At 36.5% G+C, this 26,337-nt stretch overlaps 2 protein-coding genes across 8 annotated transcripts in view; one reads left to right on the top strand and one right to left on the bottom strand.

Moving 5' to 3' along the window:
• The first annotated feature begins 652 nt into the window (after nucleotides 1-652).
• On the top strand, nucleotides 653-4,049 carry LOC117234009 (signal recognition particle receptor subunit alpha homolog). 2 transcript variants are annotated; one of them, XM_033494802.1, is made up of 8 exons: nucleotides 654-917; nucleotides 1,106-1,475; nucleotides 1,903-1,944; nucleotides 2,209-2,350; nucleotides 2,430-2,568; nucleotides 2,654-3,186; nucleotides 3,274-3,688; nucleotides 3,770-4,049. In XM_033494802.1, the coding sequence occupies exons 1-8, from the start codon at nucleotides 801-803 to the stop codon at nucleotides 3,893-3,895; spliced, it is 1,884 nt and encodes a 627-aa protein (XP_033350693.1). In that variant the 5' UTR covers nucleotides 654-800; the 3' UTR covers nucleotides 3,896-4,049. The 2 variants fall into 2 exon arrangements, with proteins under 2 accessions (XP_033350694.1, XP_033350693.1); XM_033494803.1 differs by lacking the exon at nucleotides 1,903-1,944 and having other exon boundaries at nucleotides 653-917.
• A 227-nt stretch (nucleotides 4,050-4,276) lies between these two features.
• Nucleotides 4,277-26,337, bottom strand: part of LOC117234011 (ammonium transporter Rh type A) — a 43,950-nt gene continuing 21,889 nt past the window's right edge. For 4 of the 6 annotated variants that reach the window (XM_033494807.1, XM_033494805.1, XM_033494806.1 and 1 more), the window contains 8 exons: nucleotides 18,611-18,797; nucleotides 13,888-14,038; nucleotides 12,270-12,417; nucleotides 11,169-11,387; nucleotides 10,997-11,079; nucleotides 6,433-6,576; nucleotides 5,035-5,200; nucleotides 4,277-4,716 (listed from right to left, as the gene is read on the bottom strand). In XM_033494807.1, coding sequence (XP_033350698.1) covers nucleotides 4,559-4,716; nucleotides 5,035-5,200; nucleotides 6,433-6,576; nucleotides 10,997-11,079; nucleotides 11,169-11,387; nucleotides 12,270-12,417; nucleotides 13,888-14,038; nucleotides 18,611-18,797 — 1,256 coding nt within the window. In that variant the 3' untranslated portion in view covers nucleotides 4,277-4,558. Of the gene's footprint in view, nucleotides 4,717-5,034; nucleotides 5,201-6,251; nucleotides 6,577-10,996; nucleotides 11,080-11,168; nucleotides 11,388-12,269; nucleotides 12,418-13,887; nucleotides 14,039-18,610; nucleotides 18,798-26,337 lie in introns of those variants that run through there. The other 2 variants (XM_033494809.1, XR_004493463.1) reach the window with 2 other exon arrangements.

Below are 26,337 nucleotides of genomic sequence, written 5' to 3'. Positions count from 1 at the left end.
ATAAAGTAAAAAAAGAGAATAATAAATTGTAGAAAATTGTTTAATACTTTATAATTATTATTATAATTACATTAGATTTGTTTTTCGAAAATAGAAAAATGTTTACTTACAAATTTGTACGATGTTGAATATTTAATAGAAAAAAAATATGTACAAACATATACATATGTATATATATAATTATGATACTTTTCAATCATACTTTTTAAATCAATATTTTGGACAAAAATGTTAAATTAATCTTTTTTTTGTATGTATATATATATATATATATATATATATATATATATATATATATATATATATATATATATATATATAATATCGTATTTAAATTATTTTTGTAAGGAATGAAGCAATGTAAAAGTAATAATGAATAATTTTATGTATCTTTTATGTATTATAATAGTATAATGTTTATTAATAATAATAATACTTATTAATATTTAGTAGTAGTATAATATACTTCATATTATTGTGCATTTAACAATATTACATAATCAAGATTAAGAATTTTTAGTATTCTAAATTTTAGTACATCTAAAACTTCATATATGTACTTAAAATATGCGGGTCTTGCGTGTGGCGCCTTTTTGTGTCACTAACATGGCATTCCGTTGCAATGTACAGTTGCCTTAAAACTTCTCGATGTTTACGTTTCATCGTATCTTATAGTTTTTGCTCTAAGGTTTCTTCCAGTGTCTGTCTGACGTGTACAAAAATCAAAGTGCACGATCATCAATAGGTTAGATTGTAACATCAAATCAAACATTTTTTTATTACTAAGAAATCGTATAATCATGCTCGACTTATTTACTATATTCAGTAAAGGTGGTATTGTTCTATGGTGTTTCCAAAGCACCTCGCAAATATTTGCTCCTAGTGTTAACGCACTAATACGAAGTGTCATATTGCAAGTAAGTGTTGCTGTCAATGATATTTATTTTTTTGAATTTCGTTACGTCCATATGGAATACTATTAAAAGTTTGATCTTAATGTTGAAGAGGGATTAAATTCGAAAAAAGGAGTAGCTTCCATATTTAAATAATCGATCAGTTAAACAACTAATGTTTATCATAATGACATTTTGTATGTTTTTTTCAGGAACGTACAGGAAATCATACCTTTGAATACGATTCCTTACGCTTGCAGTATAAACTCGATAACGAGTTTGAGCTAGTGTTTGTTGTTGCATATCAAAAAATACTACAATTGTCGTATGTAGACAAATTTTTAAACGACATCCACTTAGAATTTAGAGATAGATTCAAAAATGAATTGGAGAACTCTAAGTGGTTTTACAATTTCGAATTTCAAAATAATTATGAGCATGTACTTGCTATGGCTGAACAATGGGCACGAACTCAGGCTAAGATACCTAAACAAATGCGTACTTTTGATGAAAGTCAAAAATCAAAAAAGACTGTTGCTAGTATGATTGAACGGAAAGATGACAAAGATAATAAAAAGCAGGGTATGTAATGAATGTAATTTGGAGATTTTATTCAATGTCTCTTTTACTTATTTCAAATGCTTTGCCTTTAGTAAGCTTAAGATATTACTAATTACTTTGTTTCTGTAGCTTAATACTATCTGTATATTCTTTTTACATTATTATTTCTTTTTTATATTGGAAGGCTTAAAATGGTTTAGGTATAATTCTTTATATAATACAAATAGTTCTATTATTTATGATTATAACATTGCCAATGGTTTTTTGGAGTAATCTAGAATTACTTTTTATTAGCCCTTTCATTTATTTTTTACTGTTGAGTATTTTAAGCTGCTGAGGATATTTGTCTAGGATTTAATCTAGAATCACAAGCAATTTTCATTTAGGTAGTAATATGTCCTTTCCAATGTGGGTATCACTAACAGGAAATGGGGATCTTCGCTTCTAGGTAAAAGGAAGACGGGAGTTAGTACTAATAGAGATGATCAAAGTAAGTGATTTTGGATTTTACATACACACGTAATCTGCTGCATAAATGAATTATATGTTACTGCTATGGATTAACAATATTAACAGTGACTGGGTCTATGAGAGAATTAATATCTTCCATGTTATGATATAAGTTAAATATCCCCAATAATGAATTATTAAATTTTAAAAAGATAATTAAATGTCTGTAACAGTTCGTCTATTTTCCTTTTTCTTTCTAGTAATTTTTAGTCTTTTACGTTCTGACCTTTATTTAATTCCACAGTGAAAATTCAAGAGGTCCCTAAACAGGATTTGTCAAACAATCAAGTAAATCATAACGGAGAAATGGATGAAGAAGTTTTAATCGCAAACCGTATGAAATTGGCTCAAAAAATGAATAATCAAAAGAAAAAAGCTGATAAACAGTGAGTTTCTTACATTTAGAAACAATAAATTTTGTATTGTATGAAATAATATGCTATATACAATATTTATGTTTCATAGAAAAAGCCAAAAACCTGAGAAAGCTGGCAAGAAACCCCGTGTGTGGGAATTAGGTGGGACTATCAAAGATCTTGCTGCTTTGGAACGCACCAAAGATAAACCAGAAGAAAGTGGCGATTATGTGGGAGCTGATAAAACAGTATAAATTATTTATTTTTAATTAAATAATTGTTTAATAATTTATTCATAATTAAAGAATGAAATTTTCAAAATTATCTTTTTAGTTAGTAGGCCAGATGAAAGGTGGCATTCGTGATATAGTAGTTGAAACTGATTCTGAGGATGAGTCTGACGAAGAAATGGAGAATCCCAAACCCCAAGTACAAAAGAAAAGCAACAGTATGTTTTCAATGTTCAAGAGTTTGGTTGGTAACAAGTCTTTGAAACATGAGGATATGGCTCCAGTTTTGGAAAAATTAAAAGATCACTTGATTTCGAAAAACGTAGCAGCTGATATTGCTCAAAAATTGTGCGATTCTGTTGGTGTAAAGCTCGAGGGAAAAGTACTTGGTACGTTCGATAGCGTGACTAGTACCGTCAAAGCCACGCTGACCGACGCATTGGTGCAAATACTGTCTCCAAAGAGACGCGTGGATATTCTGCGAGACGCAATGGAAGCAAAAAAAAATAACAGACCTTATGTTATGACTTTCTGCGGCGTAAATGGGGTGGGAAAATCCACAAATCTAGCGAAAATTTGTTTTTGGCTTATAGAGAATAATTTTCGTGTGCTAATTGCAGCGTGTGATACATTTAGGTGCCTTATTTATTTACCACAGTTTCTATTTCATTAATTTTTTATTTTAATATAGACGTGTTGTATTTTCAAATAATTTCATTTCAGAGCTGGTGCAGTTGAACAATTGAGAACTCATATGCGCCATTTGAATGCTCTTCATCCGCCAGAGAAACATGAAAATCAATCTATGGTTCAATTATATGAAAAAGGTTATGGGAAAGATGCTGCTGGTATTGCCATGGAAGCGATCCGTTTTGCTAAGGATCTGAAAATCGATGTAGTTTTGGTGGATACCGCGGGCAGAATGCAAGATAACGAACCATTAATGAGAGCCTTGACTAAGTTGATCAAAGTAAACGAACCAGATTTAGTACTCTTTGTTGGCGAAGCTCTTGTTGGAAACGAAGCTGTTGACCAATTGGTAAAATTTAATCAAGCACTAGCCGATCATAGTCAATCCACCAATCCTCATATCATTGATGGCATCGTGTTAACTAAATTTGATACAATCGATGATAAGGTGAATAGAATCTATCAACAGGATATAATTAAATATTTATCACGATATATTGTTATACTGTTTATTGTTATTGGTTTTCAGGTAGGCGCGGCAATTTCTATGACGTATATTACTGGACAACCCATCGTTTTTGTTGGGACAGGGCAAACTTATACTGATTTGAAGTCATTAAACGCAAAAGCCGTGGTACATGCATTAATGAAGTAATTGTTGATTTGAATAATAAAAGACGATATTAAAATTATTATATAAAAAAATTAATTAAAATTTCAATGGATTGTTATCAATTATTTCGTGGAATTAATTATCTCTATTATAATAATAATTACAATTATATACAAAAAGTTTAGCAAGAATAATATATTAACGTGTTTAAATACATATGTATTATTTTTGATTATCTTTCATCGATCTATATTGCTCTTATGATAAATTTTTTAACACGCTAGCGTTTAAACGACTCGGTAAATACTGCTATTCCTAGAATCCCTCGAATTCGTTATGATTTATGATATAAATTTATGGTGTTTTCTAAGAAATATAAATAATGTGATTAAAAAAGGAAGATGGAATGCCATACATTCTTCATATGCTTCGCTTTTCTTTCAACAATTATTTTATTTCGTATGCTCTGTCTGTAATATTGATTTTTCAGTTTCCTGCCACTTGTTGAATACGTAGCATATAAATTGACTGTTCCTCTTGCAAGAATATTGTTGCACCAGTGAAAATGCGTCGTATATGTAATGTTTAACAAATTGTTTAATAAATTTTACAAGTTTTCCTAAGTTCAGGGTTCTATTTTTGTCATTTATTTGCATTCACGTGCAAGCGTAATACTTTTGCTGTTATTGATAACAAGGACTCGTCTCAGATATGGGCCATCGGTAATTGGTCGCCGCCATAGCTGTTGCCTTCCTTGATTTTCGACTCCTGCGTGGCTTCCTCTTCCAATTCCCAATTGGCTTCATCGTCGAACTTCTGCTCCTCGGAAATCAAACCGCAGATCGACATCCGCATCATTAAACCTACGCAAGAATTTATTTGTCCCAGTGCGATGTCGATATGATTTTAAAGCGAGCTATGTATAAATTTACATTTCTTTTCTGCGTATCTTCTTCCAGAAGAAGAAAGAAATAAAAAAGAAGGAGAATAACGCACAATGTCCTAGAGAATGTGATTACAATTAAAATTGAAAGAAAATATAGTAAGTAAATATTTAGATGCCAATCAATATTCTAATAACTGTTTATGTTCCTTCTTTTAATTCGAGAAAGATCCAACGAGGAGTTGTGCAATGTATTATTTTCAAAATGTCACCTGGATTATCAATGAGAAACGATTACCTGTTACTAATCCTGAAACGATGGCTATTCCCACTGTAATTACTAGTACTAATAATTGATAGCCAGCCTGTTCCCCTGCTGTTCTGTTAAAGCCAGCTGATATACCATAATTGTCTCTCATCTCGGCCAACTTTGCTTCAGAGTTTGGTGCTCGCGCGGGGAAGATCTAAAAAGAAGAAGCGAGATAAATTTTCTATGAAACAATATGCGAATTGAAGATCACTCTTGATTTTCAGCAGGTAGATTGCGAAAGTAAATTGCAAGTAAATTGCATAATTCTGAATCTTTCAGTAATAACTATAAACTTACATACGTAAATCATATTTTATACAATATCGTTTTTATCAAAATCATTCAAAAGCCTTCAACGTGCACTTCATAATAACGACGTATTATTTTTTAGACGTTTGCCGCCATCTGACTTTGAAGATAAATTTCAAATGTCGCTACTGTGGCGACATCCATCTTTGAAGAGAAATTTAAAATTTGTCTTCAAAGTCGGATGGCGGCAGTATGACGGCTTTAAATATTTAATGCTTCGACTAATTAATAGTGTTATCAGAAAAATATGCCGATCGCATAAAAAATTGATCAGTACCTCGAGCTGAGTTATAACAGATATTTAGATTGTACGTTTAGCCAGTGAAAATGTAAGTGAGAATGTGTAGGCATCAGACGATATCTATATAGTAACTTGAAGTCACGTAGCTATCGGGTATCGAGTGTATGATTGCTTATAACGAGAGAATTTAGATGGCAAGTAATGATTGTGTTGAGAAATAGGAGTACCGACAAGTAATGTATCTTGAGAAATAGGAATATTGTTCCTAGAATAGCTAGTCACGGAATGGAGAACGTAATGGTGCCTTCTGGTACAGCACAGAGTATAGCGCTTACTTCAGAACTTCCGACACATATGTATACGGCTTGCATACAGTCTTTATACAGGCTTGCAGTGATTCGGTCACGCAGGATTCTATATCCTAACATCAAAAATTTCCAATATACCAAAAGAAAAGGGAAGCATAGATCAAAATGTTAAAAATCATTTCTAACCTCTCCTAACAACGTTTTGGTAGAAGATACCAAGATTCACCGACACAGAGAATATAGAACAAAGATCACTGCGATCGTCCCCTAGGATTTAGGTCGAAAGACTAAAGTTACGTTGGCCAGCGAACAACAACAACAGCCACGAGTTTCTTACGTTCACCTACCGGGATATCCGTTTCACGACCGATAGATTAAGCGATCTCTGAGGCTTTTCGTCCTCGTAGAATGGACAGAAGTTGGCCGCTATTCACCGGCTAGTCGCGTATTTAGTGTCCTTCCGCGAACTCAATTACCCGAAAGCCAGTCGCCAATTAATCCTTCGTTAAGAAGAGGAAACTTACGTACCTCGTAAAGGGAATAATCGTAAGAGGCTTCAGTGGCGAGGCCTGCCATCAGTGCGCCAAAGATACCACCTAAAACGCCGGGCATGCCGTGGAGATTGTGCACGCCGCACGTGTCATGAATCCTCAGACGTTTTTGGATCAGCGGCTGGAAGAAAAAGTGGAAGAATCGTGACCAAAAGCCTGGAAATTGCAAGTTTGAAGGAGATTGCTGTAACTGGTGAGTCAAGCCATTCCTTATTTTTTTCAATTTGATTTTTCTACCGATACCGAAGGCACGATGTGAAAAGTTGATACAATGAGATAATAACGAATAGGTAAATTTGAAAGTTCTTTTATCGCACATGAAAAGGAGATAAAATTCGCATATGTTCAAGCATACGATTGCTTGTTGTATTGTTCGTAAATAGGTTATGTAGTAGTTGAAAGAATTGATGCAATCAAGATGTTAAATTTGTAAATTCTTCTATCGAAAAATAACGAGAAAAAGTATGATTTTTTATATATTCAAGCACAAGATTGCTTATATTTTTTACAGATATGTGATATAGTAGTCAAACCGTGAACAATTCCAGTTTGAAATCAATCGCTTGGTTTTCGAAAAATTGAACACTGCATTAAACATACAGCCGGTATTTTTATATTTATCGGAACGTATCAGATTAATGCGAAGAATGAACGAGGGTTAAGAAGATAAATTGCAGGATGAAGTTAAAGTGGATGACTTCCGGGGAACGGCGGTTAGAATCGTGAGGGTTGATAGTAAGGATGAAGTCGAGGCTATAATTAGGGTATTGGGGTTGATGATGGGTGTAGATGAGAGGTAATGATTGGGCACTAATGGGGACAAGTGGGGGGTTTGAACTGATTCACGGAGTAGTTTGTGAATTTTTGGTGCGACAAATTGGCCGTATAGTCTTTTAAGAGACACGCACTGTACATTTTTTATCTCTGCAAAAATGTTACTCCGTTTCGTTACTGTTTCATTTACTTTTGTTTGTTATTCACTTTTTTTTATTAATATAAAAAATTACTTCTTTGTAAAGTGATTATAATTTCGTGAAAGTTTCTTCGGTTTTCTTTTTATCTATTTTTTAAATTTCTTTTTACGATCATTCATCATCCTTCTCCAATTTCTTTCAACATCATTTTTCATCTCGTGTCGATCTTCTTCAATGAATGTTTAAAAATAGAATTTGATTTTTTTCTGCTATTAGAATAAAATTTCGAACGTCATTTTAAACATATATTTAGCACATATTTTTTTTTATGGTCACTGTTCGAAGCAATTTGACAGTGGTTGACCAAATGATCTTACATTTCCCCGATTTTCGTTTGTCGTTCTGCTGTGTGTTACGTCTGAATAAAATACATTCAGTTTATTGGAAAACCAATTTGTTAATTTGTTTCCTGCACCAGCTGAACGCTTCCCCCCTTTTTTTTGTTACCGTTCCTTGTTTTAGTTTTTTTTACTTAATATCGCTGTTTCCTTTGAACATGGGACGCGCACTGTGTCGAAAAATGTTACTCTCGCCGTAATTTTCATTTTTACAAAATTTAGGAGGACAAACTAAGAGAGAAAAAGTTGATGGAAAAAAAATGTATCTCGTACGAAAATGTAGCATTCGTATATTTGTTGTTCTCGTCGTTTTTTCAATCAAAGTGAGAGACTAAAAAGAATCGTAGCTATTACGTCCTTGTTTCTTTCTCTGTGCTATTTATATTTTTTTCTCGAGAAGAATATGAAAATTTAAGTTGGCAATTTGAATAACGTTTAATTAAAATGCATTTCGTTAGAGTAATCGAGGTTATTAATTTTTTCATACATATTTTTTCACTTCCCCTTTATATTTTATTATACGTTGTTAATCGCTATTAACGATAATCATAATAATAACGCATTCGAAACGTACGATAATTGTTCCTCCTAAATTTCACGCAAATTCGCGACTACCTACACGTTTCCCAGATATGCTTATATTTACTGTTATGCTTTCCACTGACTGTTCTGTGGAAAGCATAGATCTACGCGAGCGTTAAACGGGCGAAAGATAACAAAACCGGAAAATCTAAGTGGATGATGCGTACCACGTTGAAAACAATTTAGTTTTAATTTTTTCTCCCTTTTTTTTTTCCGTCGTTACGACTTTCACAGTACAAAATATTACTTCCATGTGCTTTATCGTTCTACTTGCAAAGACATTAGTCTCTTTTTACCTTTGATAAATGTTCATTTTATATTATCATTGTTACCTTTAAATTTTATTCATTATCTTTTAACGCTCTGTATAATACTCTGATAATTTTTTGGTAGAAGATCCGCTTGTAACAAATTATTATTTTCTCTTTGATAAAGTTGGACTCTTTAACCCTTTTAACTTTTAAGAAGAAATATCTTGTTAGTTTTGTATAAGTTAGAATTTCCAGATTATTTCTTCTGGATTATAATTTTCGATAAATTGGAGTTTTCACAGATCTCTGTTACCTCTCTTAATTCTTCTTAGTAATATCACACGAAAGCAGTAACTCTACTAATAACTAGACTAATTTCCAGGGAACTTTCAACGAAGAAATTTAGCATAGACACGAGGAGATTTTCGTTATCGAAAAAAATCGCTGATTAATACGGTTAAACCGCGTTTGATCCGTACGTGTTCGGAAGTTCCAGCGCGGAAGGAAAAGGGCGCGGAAATCAGAAGAACAAAGTACATAAAGAATATGGAATTAGCGAGCCGCGAAGGAAACCTCGCCGCATGAATCGCGCGGATGATTAAAAGAACTTCTGACGAAAGTTCTTCGCGATGATTATTCGTCTTCCGCGGATCTTCCTAAGTCAATACCGCCATCGCGCGTTTTCTCTATTCCGTTGTCGAGACTCAGGGCGAAAGGAAAGGGTTTAAACATTTTAAAGTCTGTGTTCCGCGCAAATTAAGGAACAATTGGTTAAATTACGTGGTATCGATAGTTTGACTCTTTCTTCGTTATTCTTATCTTTTATTGATCTTTTCTTTATGCTATCCCCTTGTGCTATCCTTCTTTGGGATGTTTTAAGAGTATTTTAAACGTTATTTTTTAACGTTACAGATATTTATACAAAGCGCGTATCGTTGCATAATTATTGCAGTAATACGATTATCAATGCGTGACAAGCACAAAACTTCATTGAAGAGTATAGTATTTATAAACGCTATCGAGATTCTAAATATATCCGTTTCATACTAACGTTATTAGCGATACTGGTATTTTAAAGTAATTTCGCCATCTAAAAGGTCAATGTAACATCGTTTTTCTGTATTTTGTAGGAAATTAGGAGGATGTTTGAAACTTAATCGAATTAGAAAACATAAACTTTCGAAGTCTAGAGAATTTTTAACGAGAATTGCATCTCTTTATATTTACAACGCTTATTTGTATATATTTTTTTTTTCATTTACTACATCCGTAAAATAAGTGCAACTTCGGAGAAGACAAAAGTTCTTAACTCAGTGAAAAACTGGATTTAGCGAGGAGCATGGCGAGTAAAAAAAATTCTTTTCTTCTTTCGCAAAGTAATTTACGATTTAATTTAGAGAAAAAAAAAGATATAATCGCGGTGGCAACTTTTACGATATGAAATCACGGCATTGACACAAGATTAACGAGAATCTGGCTAGTGGACGGTAACGAAATACGAAAGTAACGTGATATAGGCTGTTGGAGGTAACCATCGAGGATAACCGACGTCAGAGCCGATCACGTGCCAGTAAATTTAATTTGCTCGCGATTCATAATCGTTTGCCGGGCTTCACGTGCACGTCGTTTCATCGACGAAACCCACTTTCCGCGAAATTTATGTTTCCCACGTATATGAACCTCGCGAGAACTTTCCCCGCCACTTTGGCAGCTTAAAAATTTCAGTCGACCTCGTCAACGCTTTGCACGGGGCTTCTACTATGATTACATCGAACGGGACCACTCACCTTTCGAACTTAAACTTACCTTCGTTACATAATATCACATGGTACTGTCACTTCTGATTCTTTTGTAGTTAATTTTACCTCAACAGCTTTACGTTTCGAATCGTGTAATTATTAACTGTCGTTGGTATTTTAATTTTACACACTCTGCGACTTTGCATAATATCAAAAATACTATCGAATCATTTAAAATAACATACGTAGAACATCGTTCGGTGAAAAATACCCAACTGACTTGCAATCCTCGTACGTACAGTGATCATCATGGTCGTTTTGTAACCACGTTTCTGTTTCGAAATAATTACGATCTCCGTGAAACCTCGCTACCTGTACGTTGTCGTAGTTTCAAAAAATCCTTTCGTTTTAACATCGATCCTCTGAAAATAATTAACGTTTCATAATTCTTACCTTTACCAACGACGAATCCTAAAATCAATCCAACCACTGCTTGTCTCAGATCGATCGAGGCACGTCTATTTCTCACAATTTCAAACATTCTGCATTCTCGTTTCTTTTTTTCTCAAACGTTCCAACTACCAGCGAAACTTTCATCATCCATCCGATTCGTCCGTTCTTCTCACACGCGTTTAAGGCAAGAAAGGAGCCAATTACCGTGAGATATTTGTATCCTAATACGCTGAGTAGCCCGGCTAGAGCACCCACGGCCAAAGCACCCACCGGTTTGCACATCATGCCTGTATTTATTCAGAAAATGTCGACTGGTTAGACGCACGGATCGAGTACCGTCCAATGTAAATCTCCGATTAATTAGATCGTCTTGTACCTGCTGCGGTGCCGATGGCTACACCGCCGGCCAACGTCGAATTCTGCACGTGTACCATGTTGAATTTGCTATCCTTGGAGACTAGGGCGGAGGTCGCGAAAGCGATCACACAGCTGGACGAGATGGACAGAAGAGTGTTTATAATGGCCCTTTGCTGATCGTCTCCTTGCAGAGCGGCGCTGTTGAACGATGGCCAGAACAACCACAGGAACACGGTGCCTGTCGAAGCAAACTATGTTCTCCTTTCCTCCGTTTCCCTCAAAGATACTACTATCTTTGTATTCGACGACGATGAATTCGCTTGCGATACGTGAATTTGTGGAACGCGAGTTTGTGCAACGAGCAATGACGCGATGTTTGAAGAGATGGCTATATCTTTGATAGTAGCTTTTAGCGTAGAAGCGTGGTTAAGTTACTTCGGCTATTAGCGAAATGCAGTTTCATTTTAAGACGATATAAATCGTTCGTCCGTGATCATCGCGTGCATGAACTTCCGAACAAAATTCAATGCTGTTCGTATCAGGTTGTTCGAAGAGTTTTCTTTCGTTTTACGAGAAAATAATAGACGCACGATGTTCTTTGTTTGATATTATTTTGTCCAATTACGTAGGATTCATTCTGCTCTGTTGAGATAAACACCGCGACATTTCACGGACTTGGTTTCACGTTTGTATAAAGGTGCACTGTTGTAAAAAGCACGTGAAAGAAAGGTAATTTTCGGACAACCTAATAATACGTGGAATATTTCGTTTAACTTCAAAATAAAAATATTTAGTCTACCGTAGACCAAGCAACGGTATATCGTGTGTACTAATGATATAAATACTCCAATTATTTTAAATTTCATAAAATTGTAGAATCTAGAAAAAGAAAGGAAGATATCGAACGAATCTTTGGAATTTCCTTTCATAGTCTTCTCCGCGTTAAAAAATTGAATTTGATAGTATCGATCGATCGAAAGAGATTCAAAGACTCGATAAGTCGATGATCCTTCCGTAAGATTCTTCGAATTTAAACGATTATTTAACGTTGGAGGTATAATTTGACGAAGTTAGCGATGTTTCTCGATCGTGAAGCGGAGAAAAAATTAGAGAAACAGACCAATCATCGCGAAAATGTCAGAGTTGTAGGATGCTCCCTCGAGATTATGTTCCTTAGGCTTGTCCTTCATTCCAAATACGAAACTGACGGCAAGTCCAAAATATGCTCCGAACGCATGGACAAACATGCTATCGCCTGCATCGACGACCTGCGAAATGAAAATTCATTTGACACAAAAAAAAAAAAGAGAAAAAAAGAAAAATTGGCAGGACTCATTTTTATTACGAGTTCCTCGATCTGTAGTTATGATTTTTATTTTTTAAATCATTTTGTTTAGATTTCTGTTTCGTAGAGTAACGATATTTTCATCGATAAACGTTAACACGCGTAACACAGTAGAGATTTCATTTCTGTTTCGAGCAAAATCCCAAAGTAAATTGAAAATAAAATCGATAATAGCGAAAGTAAATAAGTTCGATGCGCCAGGACAATATGGAATACTGTGGAAACATGTTTGTTCACCGGTAATACACATCGTGCTTACGACTCTTTCGAACATTCACTGCCAGCAGTGATTTCAACGTGTGTTGGTCGAAGTTCCAGTAATTTTTAAAACGGAACTTTCGAAGAAATTTAATAAGGAAAGTAAGGAGGAGAAACGATTTGATTAGTACGTGTTCGTCCTACTTTTTTGGCTATCGATTACACGATAGTCGACTTTAGTTTGTCTTTTAAAATCGACCGCTTCGAATACTTTTTCGCAACTTTTCTAATTATCAGTATTCGCTAATCCTATTTCAACGTCGCGTCGTTTAAAAACTTTGAAATTTACGGAACTTTCGAAATTATACCGCACGCGATTGCTCCTTCGAAAATATCAAACTTTTTGAAACTTTGGGACGAACAGAGATCGAAGTAGATCGAAGAAAATCTATATAAATGTCTGTTTCGATCCTATGTCAGTTTCATTTTTATATATATATATATCGATTTATATATATATATCGATATTTCACTTTTATATATATATATCGATTATTCTGTGAAATAGAAAAAAGAAAAGGAGCAACATACTGTCCTTAAGGAAGAGAATTTAAAAAAGCCCACTTTCCCAACTTCTCTTCCGTTTTCGTTATCCAAAATTTATCATATAGAAGTCTTAAATTTAACTTCATAGATCAATGTTTCAAATGGTCGAGCTTTATTAAAAATAAAGAATCCTCAATGATACGTAAAATATTCAATTGTTCTCTAAAAATATGCATTCGATAATTATAGAACAGCACGCGCGTAATAACTTGCCGCTGTTCTTCGAAAACTATTATTTGAAATATTCTTAAATCGACTAGCGAGCCTGTACATACACTTGACAGCTTCTCCGCGTTACAAGAAATTTCCTGCCTCTATTCTTTCAAAATTAACCAACAACCCAGCACGCCCCTGACAATCTCATTTTATTAGCAAAAATTCCTCTTCGATCTCTGCGCCTCATCCATCACCCAATATCCATCATTTTCTTCCGCAGAAGCCGATAACGCGCCTAGCGGAAAGCCTCTCTACGTGCCGTTGAACCGGTCGTTTCCGGTATCGAGCGGAAACTCGCGCTCTCGATGGCGGGTCGTTTGAAAATCGAGCGTGACGCTCGTAAACGCGCCCGAAGAAGCAGGAGTTGACTTACCATGAGCAGATGCTCTCCCACGTACTTGTTCACGGTGAACATGATCAGCTCGAGAATGCCCATGAATACGAGCTGCATGTAGGTCGTCTTACCCAGCAAAGCACCCATGGATATCAACGGTGTGGCCACCGCAACGTCCGCGTTCAGCAGGCTGAAAGTTGCCACGTGGGTTGATCGATACGCGCGTTATTAACCGACTGCTAGTCGCCCCGAAAACCGGAGATCAGTATTCATAACATGGATGCGCGATCTCGACTGTTATGCAAACAGGTCGGATCACGGAACCGGAACACGGACGTGATATCCTGGTGGTTCGTTCTCGCGGACCTAGCGCGACCATTCCTTCGCGCCTCTGCGGCTCGCGTATAGCAACCAGAGTGAATCTACGTTTTATTTTTCTTTTCGTTTTCTACTTCTATTCCTTTGGAATATTATGGAAGATGGGACGTTGCCTCTTTCCAACAAGCTTCCCAGCTACCATGCTCTTTATCCTTGTTTTTTTAACGCTGTTCGAGATAACTGGAACAACGGTTGTCAGTGAGAGGCAAGCGAGAGGCGGCCGGGTAGCGCGTGAATAATTTCCGATGTTATTGGCTTGGCAACTAAGTGATCGCGGATTTTGTCATTAGGTGGCATTGACAAAATGCCAATAGTTCGTGAGAATGTAGGTAGAGAAAGATTTTTCGTAACACCGCGTTTAGAAAGCGAAGATATGTAGAACGAAAATTGAGATGGGAATAAATTTAACTTTTGGATGAGTTCGAGAAACGGAAAATCCCGACTGAAGGAAGCGATTGAGAAATATTAACCATTCCAACGAAGAATTTACCAGTCTATTCGGTGAACAAGGTGATGTGAAATTACCATGATGCGATGTATTATTAATGTGATACGAAGGATAAGATCGTAGAAGATTTTGTAGGTGGAGAACATTGTACCTATAGATATTTATCAAACGGTAATTATTCTCTAGGAATATATACATTTTGAAGAACTTGTCTACGGTGTTGCAGCGTTTTATTCGTATCATATATTAACTAACGTAGAAACCAAAGAATTTGGTGTTTAATAGAAAAAGTTTATTCGCAGATTAAACACAGATCAAACACTCCGTGTAAAAATTCAATGTAAAATGTCTCTTTTATTTCCGCTCGTTCCATTACTCGTTCTATATATTTTTTTTCAATGCACTTTTACACATATTCGTGTACGAATTACTTAATACGAGTAAATAATCGTTGTAACAGATACGAACGAACAACGTAGAGACTGCGAAAGTAATTACACTAACAAACAAGCGATACAGCGATATTCCACTTTATGATCACTTTTCGTTTGGAAATTCAAGCGGACTGTTATTCGAGGTAGACTTTTTCTCTTATTGCGATAGGCCAGCGTGAATTCGAGGCTCGACGAAGGGAAAAAAGAGGACTCGAAACACAGAGTATTCGTTGCACACTTTTTCGGCTTATCAACTATTCATGCATCAGGTAAACACAATCCTACAAGCTGGCTTTGGCATTCAATCGTGCATCGGCCGGTTCGAATATATTTTGCAGCAGTATCCGACAAAAATATCCTCGGACTTTTCTGCCAATAGGAACCTGATGTGTATATTACCGGGACTGCTATACGAATTTATTTGTTTCCAATAGCTATATATGTACGAGTACGAATGCGTTTTTCGAATACAGTGACGTAGACAAGGCGCGAACTTCGGCCTTGTGTCACGCAAGAATTTCCAAAATTCTTCCCGATGACGATAATTTTGCGAATATTTGTAAAAATCTCGATCGAAGCGGTACAAGTTCCAAACAGAAGATATTCCGCGTGATAATTTTTTACAAAAGCGAATAGCCCATAAATTGCTATTTATAAGTAGTTGTAAATATAGTGTTTTTTTTTATCCGATAGTCTATTACATGTACATTTTCTTCTTCTTATTTATTTTTTATTCTTTTTATTCTGAAATCAAATTTAACTTTTCGTAATATCGATTCGTAATATCGAGAAGGATCGGCGCTATTTTACATCGTTGAACTAACATCGTGACAACGAGATTTCTTATTTTTAAAAAATGTCTTGATTCTTGAAATTGAGAAATTTTACTTTCGAATCTTGGAGAATATTTTGCAAAAAGAAAGTAACTTGAAATATCGGAGTGTGCAATGGTATTTCGTAATTAGTTAGATTATTCAAATGGAAAAGCATCTGTAAATTGTGCGAGGGAAGGTAGGAAATATGGAATTAATACATCTGTCTTAAGCAGCGAGCTTTAGAAGCTTGTGGCAAACAACTGCGCGCTTTGTTACTTTGTTCAACACTATCGTGGATCGTGAAACCACTTAGGGAAGCTATATAACATTCTGCGATATTGTTGCGGTGCCTTAGATGCTTTAGGCCCTAAGAATGCTTCAAGTTGAATACCCAGAAAACCTTTGCCGGATTAAAGAAACTTTATGTAACATCGTGCAACAGACTCCGTACAGTATACTCCAAAATTGTTCTTGCAATTTAGAGTCTCGCGTGACGCGTTAGATTCGCGTTAAAATTATTTCCAACTTTCTTGCAAGATTGTGTAGCATCAAAGCGTACGAAAGTTATGAGAAAATCTCGCGACGTTACGCAATAATTTTTCCACGCATTGGAAGTTTATAAAACGTTTTAAAATGTAGCCGAGTCAATTTGAAATATCGTTGCAAGTAGGAAAGATTCTGCGGAACATTTCCATATTACACGTGCGACTATTTGCAACAATATTCTAAAACAATATCGAGTACTTTACGAGTTTATAGAATGTTTTAGTACAGCTTGGAGTATTTCGAAATCGTATTTTCCTCTCTCTAAACAACTTCAACGTTACACCATACACGCCATTATTTTGACTTTATAGATCGTTGTGGAGTATTACAGTACAGAGTAGAGCAGGTTTATACGTAGAACATTTTGGAAATAGTTTAGAATAATTCGGAACGTAGTTGCATATTGGAATTCCCTCTCTAGGGAATTGCTATGTTACTCGGAAACATTTTTACGATACCCTTGAATATTATAGGCTATCCATAATACTGTAGGATAGTTTGTAACTTTGCTGTAGTAAATCTGTAGATCGACGACATCTTTGAAAAACTTTCAGTTAAGTTCGTAGTGTTGCAACAATGATTTAAAAGTCCGTGGAATTTGTCAGAACGTGTCCGACGATATTTTCAAGTTTTCTATAACATACCGATTATTTGGAAAAATAGGTCGAAATTTGTTTTCTATTCTTTTTTTTTTTTTTTTACTAATAATAACAGCGACTAACCGAGTGAAATAAAAAGTTAGATTCTTCGTCAAAACGAAATATTATTAACAGCGAGACAAAAGAAAAGTAGTTGATAAGACTTTTGTTAACCAGAGTACGAATGTTGGAAAAATACGAAGTCTACTATTTAATGGACGTAATGCATACGGAAAGGTGATATCGTGTCTCCTAAGGTTTTAAAGTAAAATCATGGAAAGGGCTGGTGTATGAAAAGGATGCTCGGAAAGAGTTAATTTAACTCGGAGAAAAGTCGCGTAATGAATATTATATGTTTCAATTAGCTTGCTTACAACCTTAATTCCATGATAATTCCGACTCGGAATCTGGTCAAGCGAGGAAGTTTTCAACGATTCAGAATATCCTCATTGTGAATGCGACGACATAATTAGCCGCGAGAGTAATTACTTTCGCTTTCGTTAGTTTCTGCCTCTCAAAGCACCGTTCTCCGTTTCCGTGATCCTTGCGAAAATCTTACCGCCAGTAATTTCGAATCTTCCTTGACTTAAAATTTTTGAAAATCTCGTTTACGTCATCCTTAATTAATCATATGCTTCAACCAAAACCGAAATACGTTTCTATCGTTTCATCGCGACGAATCACAAACGAAGCAGCGCTGTGATCGAAAAAGAATAAAATTTCCTGTGCTTTGTTCCTTGCGTAAAATTATTATTTACGAATATTTCCGTTTTAAAGCTTTTAACTGTATTATCTGCTATACACGTTTGTGTAACAGTTTCCGCTATTGTAAATATTTTAGTTTTGGATGTTGGACGTGAAAAATATTCAAGTCGCAGGAAATTTTTTATTCGTTGTACGTTCCGCGAAGAATCGCTGAGTTAAATAAAATACATTTTACAATTAAATAAAATTACAGTGAATTTTATTCAACCGTTGTATTCCTGTGCTTTTTCTCCCCTCGCAAATTGTTATGCAAATTCGTTAGCGTTCCCATTACATATATGTATTTGCAAAGCGCGAGAACCAATCACCATTTATAATTCCATCAGCCGTGTAATTTGTAATTCAAAATTTCGAAAGCAGCTCGTGGATTAGCGAAGCTTAGCCAAACGATCTATAATTCGTGAGGTTTGTTTGAAACTTTTAAAACTACCAGTTCCACGATGGAAGTTTTCATTTAATTATTTTAATGGAACGCTTCGTCGGCTACATATGCATTGGAAAAACTTTTCCATGGGATTAACCATAGGCTCTCCGATTTACGGCTAGACTATCCGGTTTTTTCGGTAATTTCCTACGGTTGGTCGTGTTACAGAACTTTAGACACGGCGTTAAATAACCGATGTAAATATAAATTATTCGTATAAACGTAATAGGAAATTGATTATCGCGATATTGCCGAAATAATACGCGAAATGAAAATAAAACTGCGATAAATATCGTGATAAAAATCTCACCAACCTTTTTAACGACAAGGGAGACGCGCTGTCTATCTGGAAATTCGTCACTCCCTCGCAGATCATGGCAACCTGGATCAAAATAGCGCCGAGTAGGAACGTCAGTCCAATCGCGCTTTGTCCGTATCTTCTTAGAAACGTCATCAGGAAGCCGAATCCGATCCAGATCATCACGTGGACATCTTGATACACTGAGTCGTTTTAACGGTGGCCCGAAATCGCACGCGTGCACAAGGGGAAAACAGAAAGAGCTCTTTGTAGGCGCATGCACAGCTCGCGTGCGGTTAATCAGCCTGGCTCGCTCGCTCGTTTGTTCGCCGGAGATCGGTGTTAATCGCTCGTTAATTGATCGTTGTAATTACGTGGCCCGTTCGAAGGAAGAACGCGGTTTCTCAGAAATGGCTGGGGCGATTCGAAGATGGCTGTGTGAGCTTTCTTCGCCAGGTATATCCATCGATGTTTCCGGTTGGAGGATAACTCGTCGGTGAAACGCGTTGATAGACGAATCGTAAGGCGTAAGAAATCCAAAGCGAATCGCGCGTTTTCTTTCGTAGCAGAGAAGAATTGACATTTGGTACTTTTGTCTTTTCGATACAATTTTTTGAGAGGACGAGGGTGAGTTTCCTGAGCGTGACGGAGGATCGTTGATTCCCATGTCTGATATATTAATAGGCGAGTAGCATGCAACAAATTTAGAACTAATTGCACGACTTCTTTTAATGGTAAAGAGGAGCTGGTCTTTTCCTTTTCGCGATGGAATTTTTTCAGAAGCCGGATGAACGTGTTTTGAGAGTGGAATCTGGTTCAGTTAAGTGGATAAAACGTAATACACGTTCAAGGTATCACTTAAAGCAGATAGGATAATTTAATGGTTTTTATGCTAGAAGAGACTTGAAGCTTCCGTGTGCTTCTTTTTTCAACGGTATGAAGTATGGTTTGATTGATGAGTTCGTTTGGTTATGTGAATAATGTAATGTAATACATGTTTAAGGTTTTATGTACGGTAAATAGGGTAATCATTCTTGCAGGAAAGAAGATTTGACGTTCCTTTCATAGACTTTTTTTTGTCATTGCTCAAACAGCTCAAAGAGCGATTTCGATTAAATTTGATTCCTTGATGCGACTCTTTTTTGGTTTTCCGAAACGCGGTTCATTCTACGTATTTGTCAGAGAATAATCGTTGAAATTTCTATTGTGTCTTCGTTTAGAAATATTTAGAGTATCTATTTTTGGAATTTTTTTAAGTATCATTTCCGAATTTCCTGTGAAAAATTGGCTATGTAACTTTGACCTGTTGACAATTCTTCGTTGGTTACGTCGAAGAATTGATTTAACGTGATTGATTATGTATCAGTGGGATGTACGTGGAGCGACACATTAACCGACACGTTGCCATAATTTAATTTTCCGTCGTTTAAACGAACATCAAAATCGTTCCGCATAATTGACACTGTTACATATATCGATGTATTTAGCTGTTAAAATTATCGATAATCGCCGATATATATAAGCAATGATGGAATTGGATTGATTCGCAGTAGGAACTTTTACCGGAAGTAAAAGCGTAAAGAGGAGTCTGCAGGCAATTGTGTTTTTTAAGATAAACGTTCTGGGATAAACGTGTCTTCGTACTTTTATATTCAGAATTCGCTATATTCTACGGAATCTTATTACAGAAAAGTTGGACATTCCATTTGAAAAACTGAATACAACGCCGTTTGAAAAATTCCTAATCGAAATTGCTAAATCTTTTCTCTGTAACTCTATCTGCAAAAGAATTTCTAACCATCGTATCGTACGTTATTTATTCCTACGATTTTTATAGATATCCAAGATCTCTTCTAATTCCAAATAACAACGATGTTTCATACAATACAATATTTCGAGAAATAACAAACTCTTCTAATATTATCGATTTCAATAATTCTCCTCTATCCCGCGTTCTTAATTAAAACGTGACACAGAGACCGAAATAAAAAGGCGACCGGTTGTCGCCGCTCAAGAAATCGATACTAATTTTCACGATAAAAACCTGGTGCTTCCGGTTCGCGTGAACCTTCCGCGCGAAAGATATCCGGACGTTCTATCCCCTGACGTAGACGGTCGTGGTTGTAACTCTTCGCCGCTGCACGTAATCGATTTCACCGGTTTGAATTTTCATCCGTGGGCGAAATTAAGCGCGAATAAATCAAACACGTAAAAGAGGCTGGATTAAGAGGCGACACGCCGGCCGTTCCGCTGTAAAATATGTTCGTAAATCATTGGGAAACCGGCGGACGTCTTAGGATTCGCTTCGAAACAGATAATTCGCGCTTCGCCCCGGGACTCATCCATCACCGGGTGTCGCTGCTTCACCGTGAATGCATAATAACCGGAAAATCGCGCTGATCCGGGTCACCGTTTTTGCTGGGGAAACGAGTCGGCTGATAGCGACTGGTGGCGGGATTCGAATTTTCCCTTGTAATTCCTTCGAACACCGTTGATGCAAGAAAATCGGCCTCCGTCGATTTTCGTCGCGAAGAAAGTTGCAGCTCGAAGTTGGATTTGCCTGTCATTGATCATTGGCCGGGCAAAGACGTGAAAGAATTGGTGATTATTCGACGAATGATAGATTGCTACTTGAACGTATTCGGATATCTGCTCGCTTTTGATAAAGCAGTGCTAACAAAATGGTAGAATTATTAATATTAATTATTAATTTAATCGCGAGATGTAAATTTCGGTAGTTAGCGATTCGTTTCATCTTGGAAACTCGAAGCGGAAAAAAGGAAGAGACGACGTTAGTTATGCGATGATCTGATAATTACTTCGTAAATCGTTCGTTTTGACGTTTTTCGTAGCTTCATCGCGTTGTCAAAGGATTAATAATATTCTCGGTGTACGTATTTCTGAGAGTGAACGGCGCAAGAATTTCTGAATGACGGACAACTTATTCCAACATTTCCTTAGGAAGTGGAGCGGTATGAAAGAAGAGGAAACTTTCCCGGTACTGGTGATCTATTTATTTATCATAGGTATTGCGGTGTCACTGTCACCAGTGTAATTTATATGCGGATAACCGATGATCGAGGAGTCAAGTCGAAATTCAAGTGGGTCGGAGGCACATTTCATAAGAAGGCGGAGCTTTTCTTCGAGCGCCTCGTTTCTCGTCGAGCGTGTGCATACTACATCGTATCGATACATCGAGACGTCGTCACAGATATAGCGAACGCCACCAGAAAACGAAGATTAAGAAGCTTCGAAACATGTGCAGCTGCGCTTCTACACGAAAAGGGACAAATATGAATTATTAATAGAATAAATATGAATAACTTTTGACACTCGATCTTAAAATTTAAATATGAATTCTATCGATATCGTTAATAATTAATGAGAACTCTTCTTTCGATCTTTTCTACCAGTTGCAGATTACTTTACCTTTTTCTCTTATTTTACAAATGAAATTCAATTAAATCACGACGATACGAAAAATTCAAACTCCGTGATAAATATCCCTCGGTAACGAAGATATCTCATTTTCGTCGATCCGTCGAATCTTTCTCGCCCTAAACAAGACGTTCTGATAAAAATCCTGGATCTCACGGTCCTTTAAACGCGCGATGAATTACCATCGATATTTTTATTCAACTCGAAGCCATCGAAAAAGAAGAGAAGATATGAAACGAAATATAAAACGCGAATTCGACTAAAAAGGGGAAAAAGGGAAAACGAAGGGGATAAGACTTGGTTACGCGTTTACGCCGCAGAAAACCATTGGTTTCCGGTGGAAATTATTCGAGTCACGTCCGGATAATCTATTTATCACTTGAAGCATCGCTGTCGCTGTCGTGACTTTTATGAGAAACAGAGAGAGAAAGAGAGAGAGGAGAGAGAGGGGTGAGAGAGAGAGAGAGAGAGAGAGACGGTGGGAGGGAGGGAGAGAGGGGCGGGGGAGGGAGCGAGAAAAGGAAGGTTCGACGGTGGCTTCTCTTTTTGCTCGTTCGCATCCATCAAACGGTAATTTTGAAAAGCCAGCGAGGGAAACGGAATCGACGACGATAAAGTTGCAGCGGAATCGCATTAGCCGACTTTCAAACCAAAGATAATTGGCCCCGACGTCGACGTGACTCGATTATTCCCTCGAATGAGTAGTTAAAATCACCTAATTCCCCTCTCGAAAGTTGTTTGTCCGAAAGTTACCTGATTTCCACCTTTTTTCGCTATTATTTTTCCTTCCACTTTGATAATATCGCAATTTTCTTAGGATCATTTTTATAACGTTGAATTTTAATTGGACGAGATATGCAAATGATAGGATAAGAATTTTTAATAACATCGCTTCTTTTCAAGCACGCGTTTAAACAAAAATACACGAAATGGAAAGAAAGTATTAAAAATGAACAAAACTCTTATCGTTAGCTTCACCCTATAATACGCCTGTGCCGCCTATAAAAAAAGGGAAGATACCGATAAATTGTATTTTCTGAATAAAAATGAAAAAGCAGAATATCCCTTTTAGCTAATTTGATAACTTTCTCGCTAATCCAAGGATTCTTTCGCTAGCTTTCATAATTTTATATTATCCACGGTGGTTACACCGAAAGCTTCGCGGTTTAATAATCACGAAGTTTCGCGAAACTGTCGCGTAACACCATATTTTCTCATTCAAACGTTCCGTTAGACTTCGCTGAACTCTCAGCCAACGTTCCGATTTTTTTCAAAACCCGTGACCTTTTCACGCGCGTTGTGCAGCGTGGCATAATCCAGCTGGTATAAGTTGGCGAAACTTAAGCCTGCAACTTGTATATAAACAGGTACGTATAGTGTCAAACTTGGACCAGCTTCGCATGGATTGCGCAAAAGTTTCTCCCGGAATGGCAAAATTTACACGTTTCGCGTCGCTGCGTATCTTTTTCGTACGAGAAACGATTTTCCAGCACGATTTCTACCACACCGTCTCTATTTAATACGTTTACGTGTAAACAAAGGATTCGCGATCCATCCTTTTTGCAATGGAAAAACCCGTGTTGTATCCAAATTCGCAATATCGATCGTTTTATCGTTAATTCGAGCTGATCGATCTGTGCCATTTCGCGCGAATTCTCGCAATAAAATGACGATACGGACGCTTTTATCTGTCATCATTTTTCCACAAAGATTTGGTTTTGTCGTTTTCATTTGCACGATCCCTTTATTTCACCCGTGGATATCGTTAACATCATAGATATTTCTCATTTATATCCAGATACGTTTATGCTTTTATTTTTCGGAATTTAATTTAAACACGTAACCGTGTAAAGAGGGTCCTCGGTGAGAATATTGGTATTTACTAATTACGCTAGATGTTGTTGTAACGTTTCTTTTTCACGGAAGGAGAGGTATTTTTTATCGCATATTTCATTGGTCCGGTATGAAAGAAATTTATTGTAGGTTGTAAAAATAGGATAAATAAAAATCGCGAGTTGCGAAAACGAAAAATGGAAAATCGTCGCTCGATTACGTAGTACAATTTTAAAGAATGCAATTTATTCGGCCCTGCTGAGCACCGTTGCTCTTTCTTTTTACATTGTACGCTGTTTTGTACGCCGAACGAATAACAAAGTGGTGAAAGGGGAAGAAATTGTTCGTTACGAGTTCCTATTGGAAGGAAATTATGGTGGAAGAACCCTTTGTCGGGTCCGGTTTATAGAGGTATAAAGCTGGTTTAAGAGCGCACTATAAAAAACGTGAACTTACAAATGAATTTATAAAAAGAGACTTAAATCATTCCGCTGGAAATATCGATAATAACATTTATGAAACATTAATGTCAGAATTTCAATTACCGATCGTTATTAGCTACTCGTATTATTCAAAGGCACGCGTTACTAAATGCGTATCGATTTTTAACAAGCCTCGAATTACCCTTCGTTTCTTCGTGAAAAATTAATTCGAATCTCGTATCTTCCGAAACTCGAACTTTCAGAAACAGAAAATACCAAGTAACTTTTCTTTCCAATTATTCTTCTTGAGATATGTATAATTTTCTGTGCTGGACTGGCTTAAATGCGTAATAAAGATACTTGTATGTGAATATCAGTGTGTGGAAGTATGTGTGTCCGCGGCGTCTCGAAAACAAAGGAACGTAAACTGTTCAGTCGATTAACAATCGGGTAAGAAAGAAAGTACTGAGACGCGTGCAAGTGTGTATCGATGAATATATAAGGAATCGTCCGTGAAATAAATATATCATTATTTTAATATTAATCCTCGGTATAAATTTAATGTTCCTGTAACATTATTTCGGCTTCAAAGATGCACAATTTTCAACAATTCTTTCGTTTTTTTAGCGCACGTTTCTGAATACGATGGAAGTAACGTTGACGAGTCAATAAGTAAACAAATTTCTTTTACCGCATTTTCTGCCACGTTTCGTCGAAGAGAAAGCGTTGTTTCTCGACGTTGCATTCAAACGGAAGACGACAATAGGACGCCTACATTTCCGTATCGTTCGCAGGCCATTCCCAAGCCTTTCTCCGTAACAGTCGCGATTTCCATGAGAAGGAAATTTGGTGGCGCGCGCGAAAACCGATTTCCATGAGAAAACACGCGCCTGGCCTGGCCGTAGACGTCTGAAAATTTATAATCTTTGAGAAGCAACGAGATTAGCCCGCCAATTATGCCGCTGCCCGCAGACCCAGTTACGTAATCTACGCAAAGTATCACTTTGAAATTCAGATTCCACCGGATAAAGTGTTGACCACGTGCTCATCCGCGTTATTCCGCCTTCGAAATTCCCGAGACACTGGCGTCCCTGTTACGTTTACGCGTGTAATAACCTCCTTAACCGTGTTATTATCGTTTGCTGGAATTCGCGAATCTACACCAAATTGTCGAGTCACAGTTATATCCGAATCTCGTCTTTACCAAAGACTCGTCTTTTGTAGATCTTTTTATTTCCGTATTTCCCTGTTAAATATTTATCCCAAAGTCTATTGTACACTGTCTTTTCCAAAGAATATCTTAAACCGATCGTATCCCGTATTTGATGGAATCGTTGTGGAATGATATTTTTAACGTACACGTTGCGACAGAAATTGTTCTGCTGCTGTTCCTTGCGAGTTTAAAATTAGAGATATTGATTTGCAATATGTACCTTTATACGTCGCTTTGAATTCAGTTCTTTTAGACCTATACCTTTATTGGAACTTTTTGCAGAACTTTTCTCGACGCAAGATGAAAGATATTTAAATGTTGGAATTTTTGGACCGAATGGTATTTTTAATAGGTGGATTGTTGCAGAATTTGTTGATACTGTTCCTTGCAATGTTAACGTTTTGACGTCGGTATGCTGCAGCGTGCACGTAGTCTCACCACCCGCACATTTTTATAGGGTAAATATGTAAATGGAAAATGTGGAAACGTTGGAAAAAATAAAAAGAACGTCCTTCCACGTGTGCCATCGGCGACGCTCGAGAAACTCAAGACGTGAATTCACATCTGGCGACGTCAATGTGTTAAGATTAAAATCTTCGATTACAATATCTATATTTTTGTACGCGTTTTCAAAGCGTTTTGTTCCATTCGATCGCGTGTCTCTAACGGAGAAACGCAAGACGAAAGATACCTGGAAATTATAACTTTAGGAAGAAAGGACATTTTTGTCAACAACAAGGACGTAGCTCGTCGTAAAGCGTACAATAATAGAGTAGTTTGTTATTTTACGTAATACGATCCTAAAAAGGGCAGAGAACATTCACAGACGACTATTAA

The sequence above is a fragment of the Bombus vosnesenskii genome, unplaced genomic scaffold, assembly GCF_011952255.1.
Source record: "Bombus vosnesenskii isolate JDL3184/JDL3185 unplaced genomic scaffold, Bvos_JDL3184-5_v1.1 scf7180000013302, whole genome shotgun sequence".
NCBI lineage: Eukaryota > Metazoa > Arthropoda > Insecta > Hymenoptera > Apidae > Bombus > Bombus vosnesenskii.
The sequence above is the reverse complement of the archived record's forward strand: the minus strand, read 5'-3'. Positions and strand labels throughout refer to the sequence as shown.

Bases quoted from the DNA above. Each gene is read 5' to 3' on its own strand.
- LOC117234009 (XM_033494802.1), top strand. From the start codon at position 801: ATGCTCGACTTATTTACTATATTCAGTAAAGGTGGTATTGTTCTATGG. The intron at 1,476-1,902 runs GTATGTAATGAA...CTTCGCTTCTAG, and splicing joins CAAAGATAATAAAAAGCAGG to GTAAAAGGAAGACGGGAGTT. The intron at 3,187-3,273 runs GTGCCTTATTTA...ATTTCATTTCAG, and splicing joins GCAGCGTGTGATACATTTAG to AGCTGGTGCAGTTGAACAAT.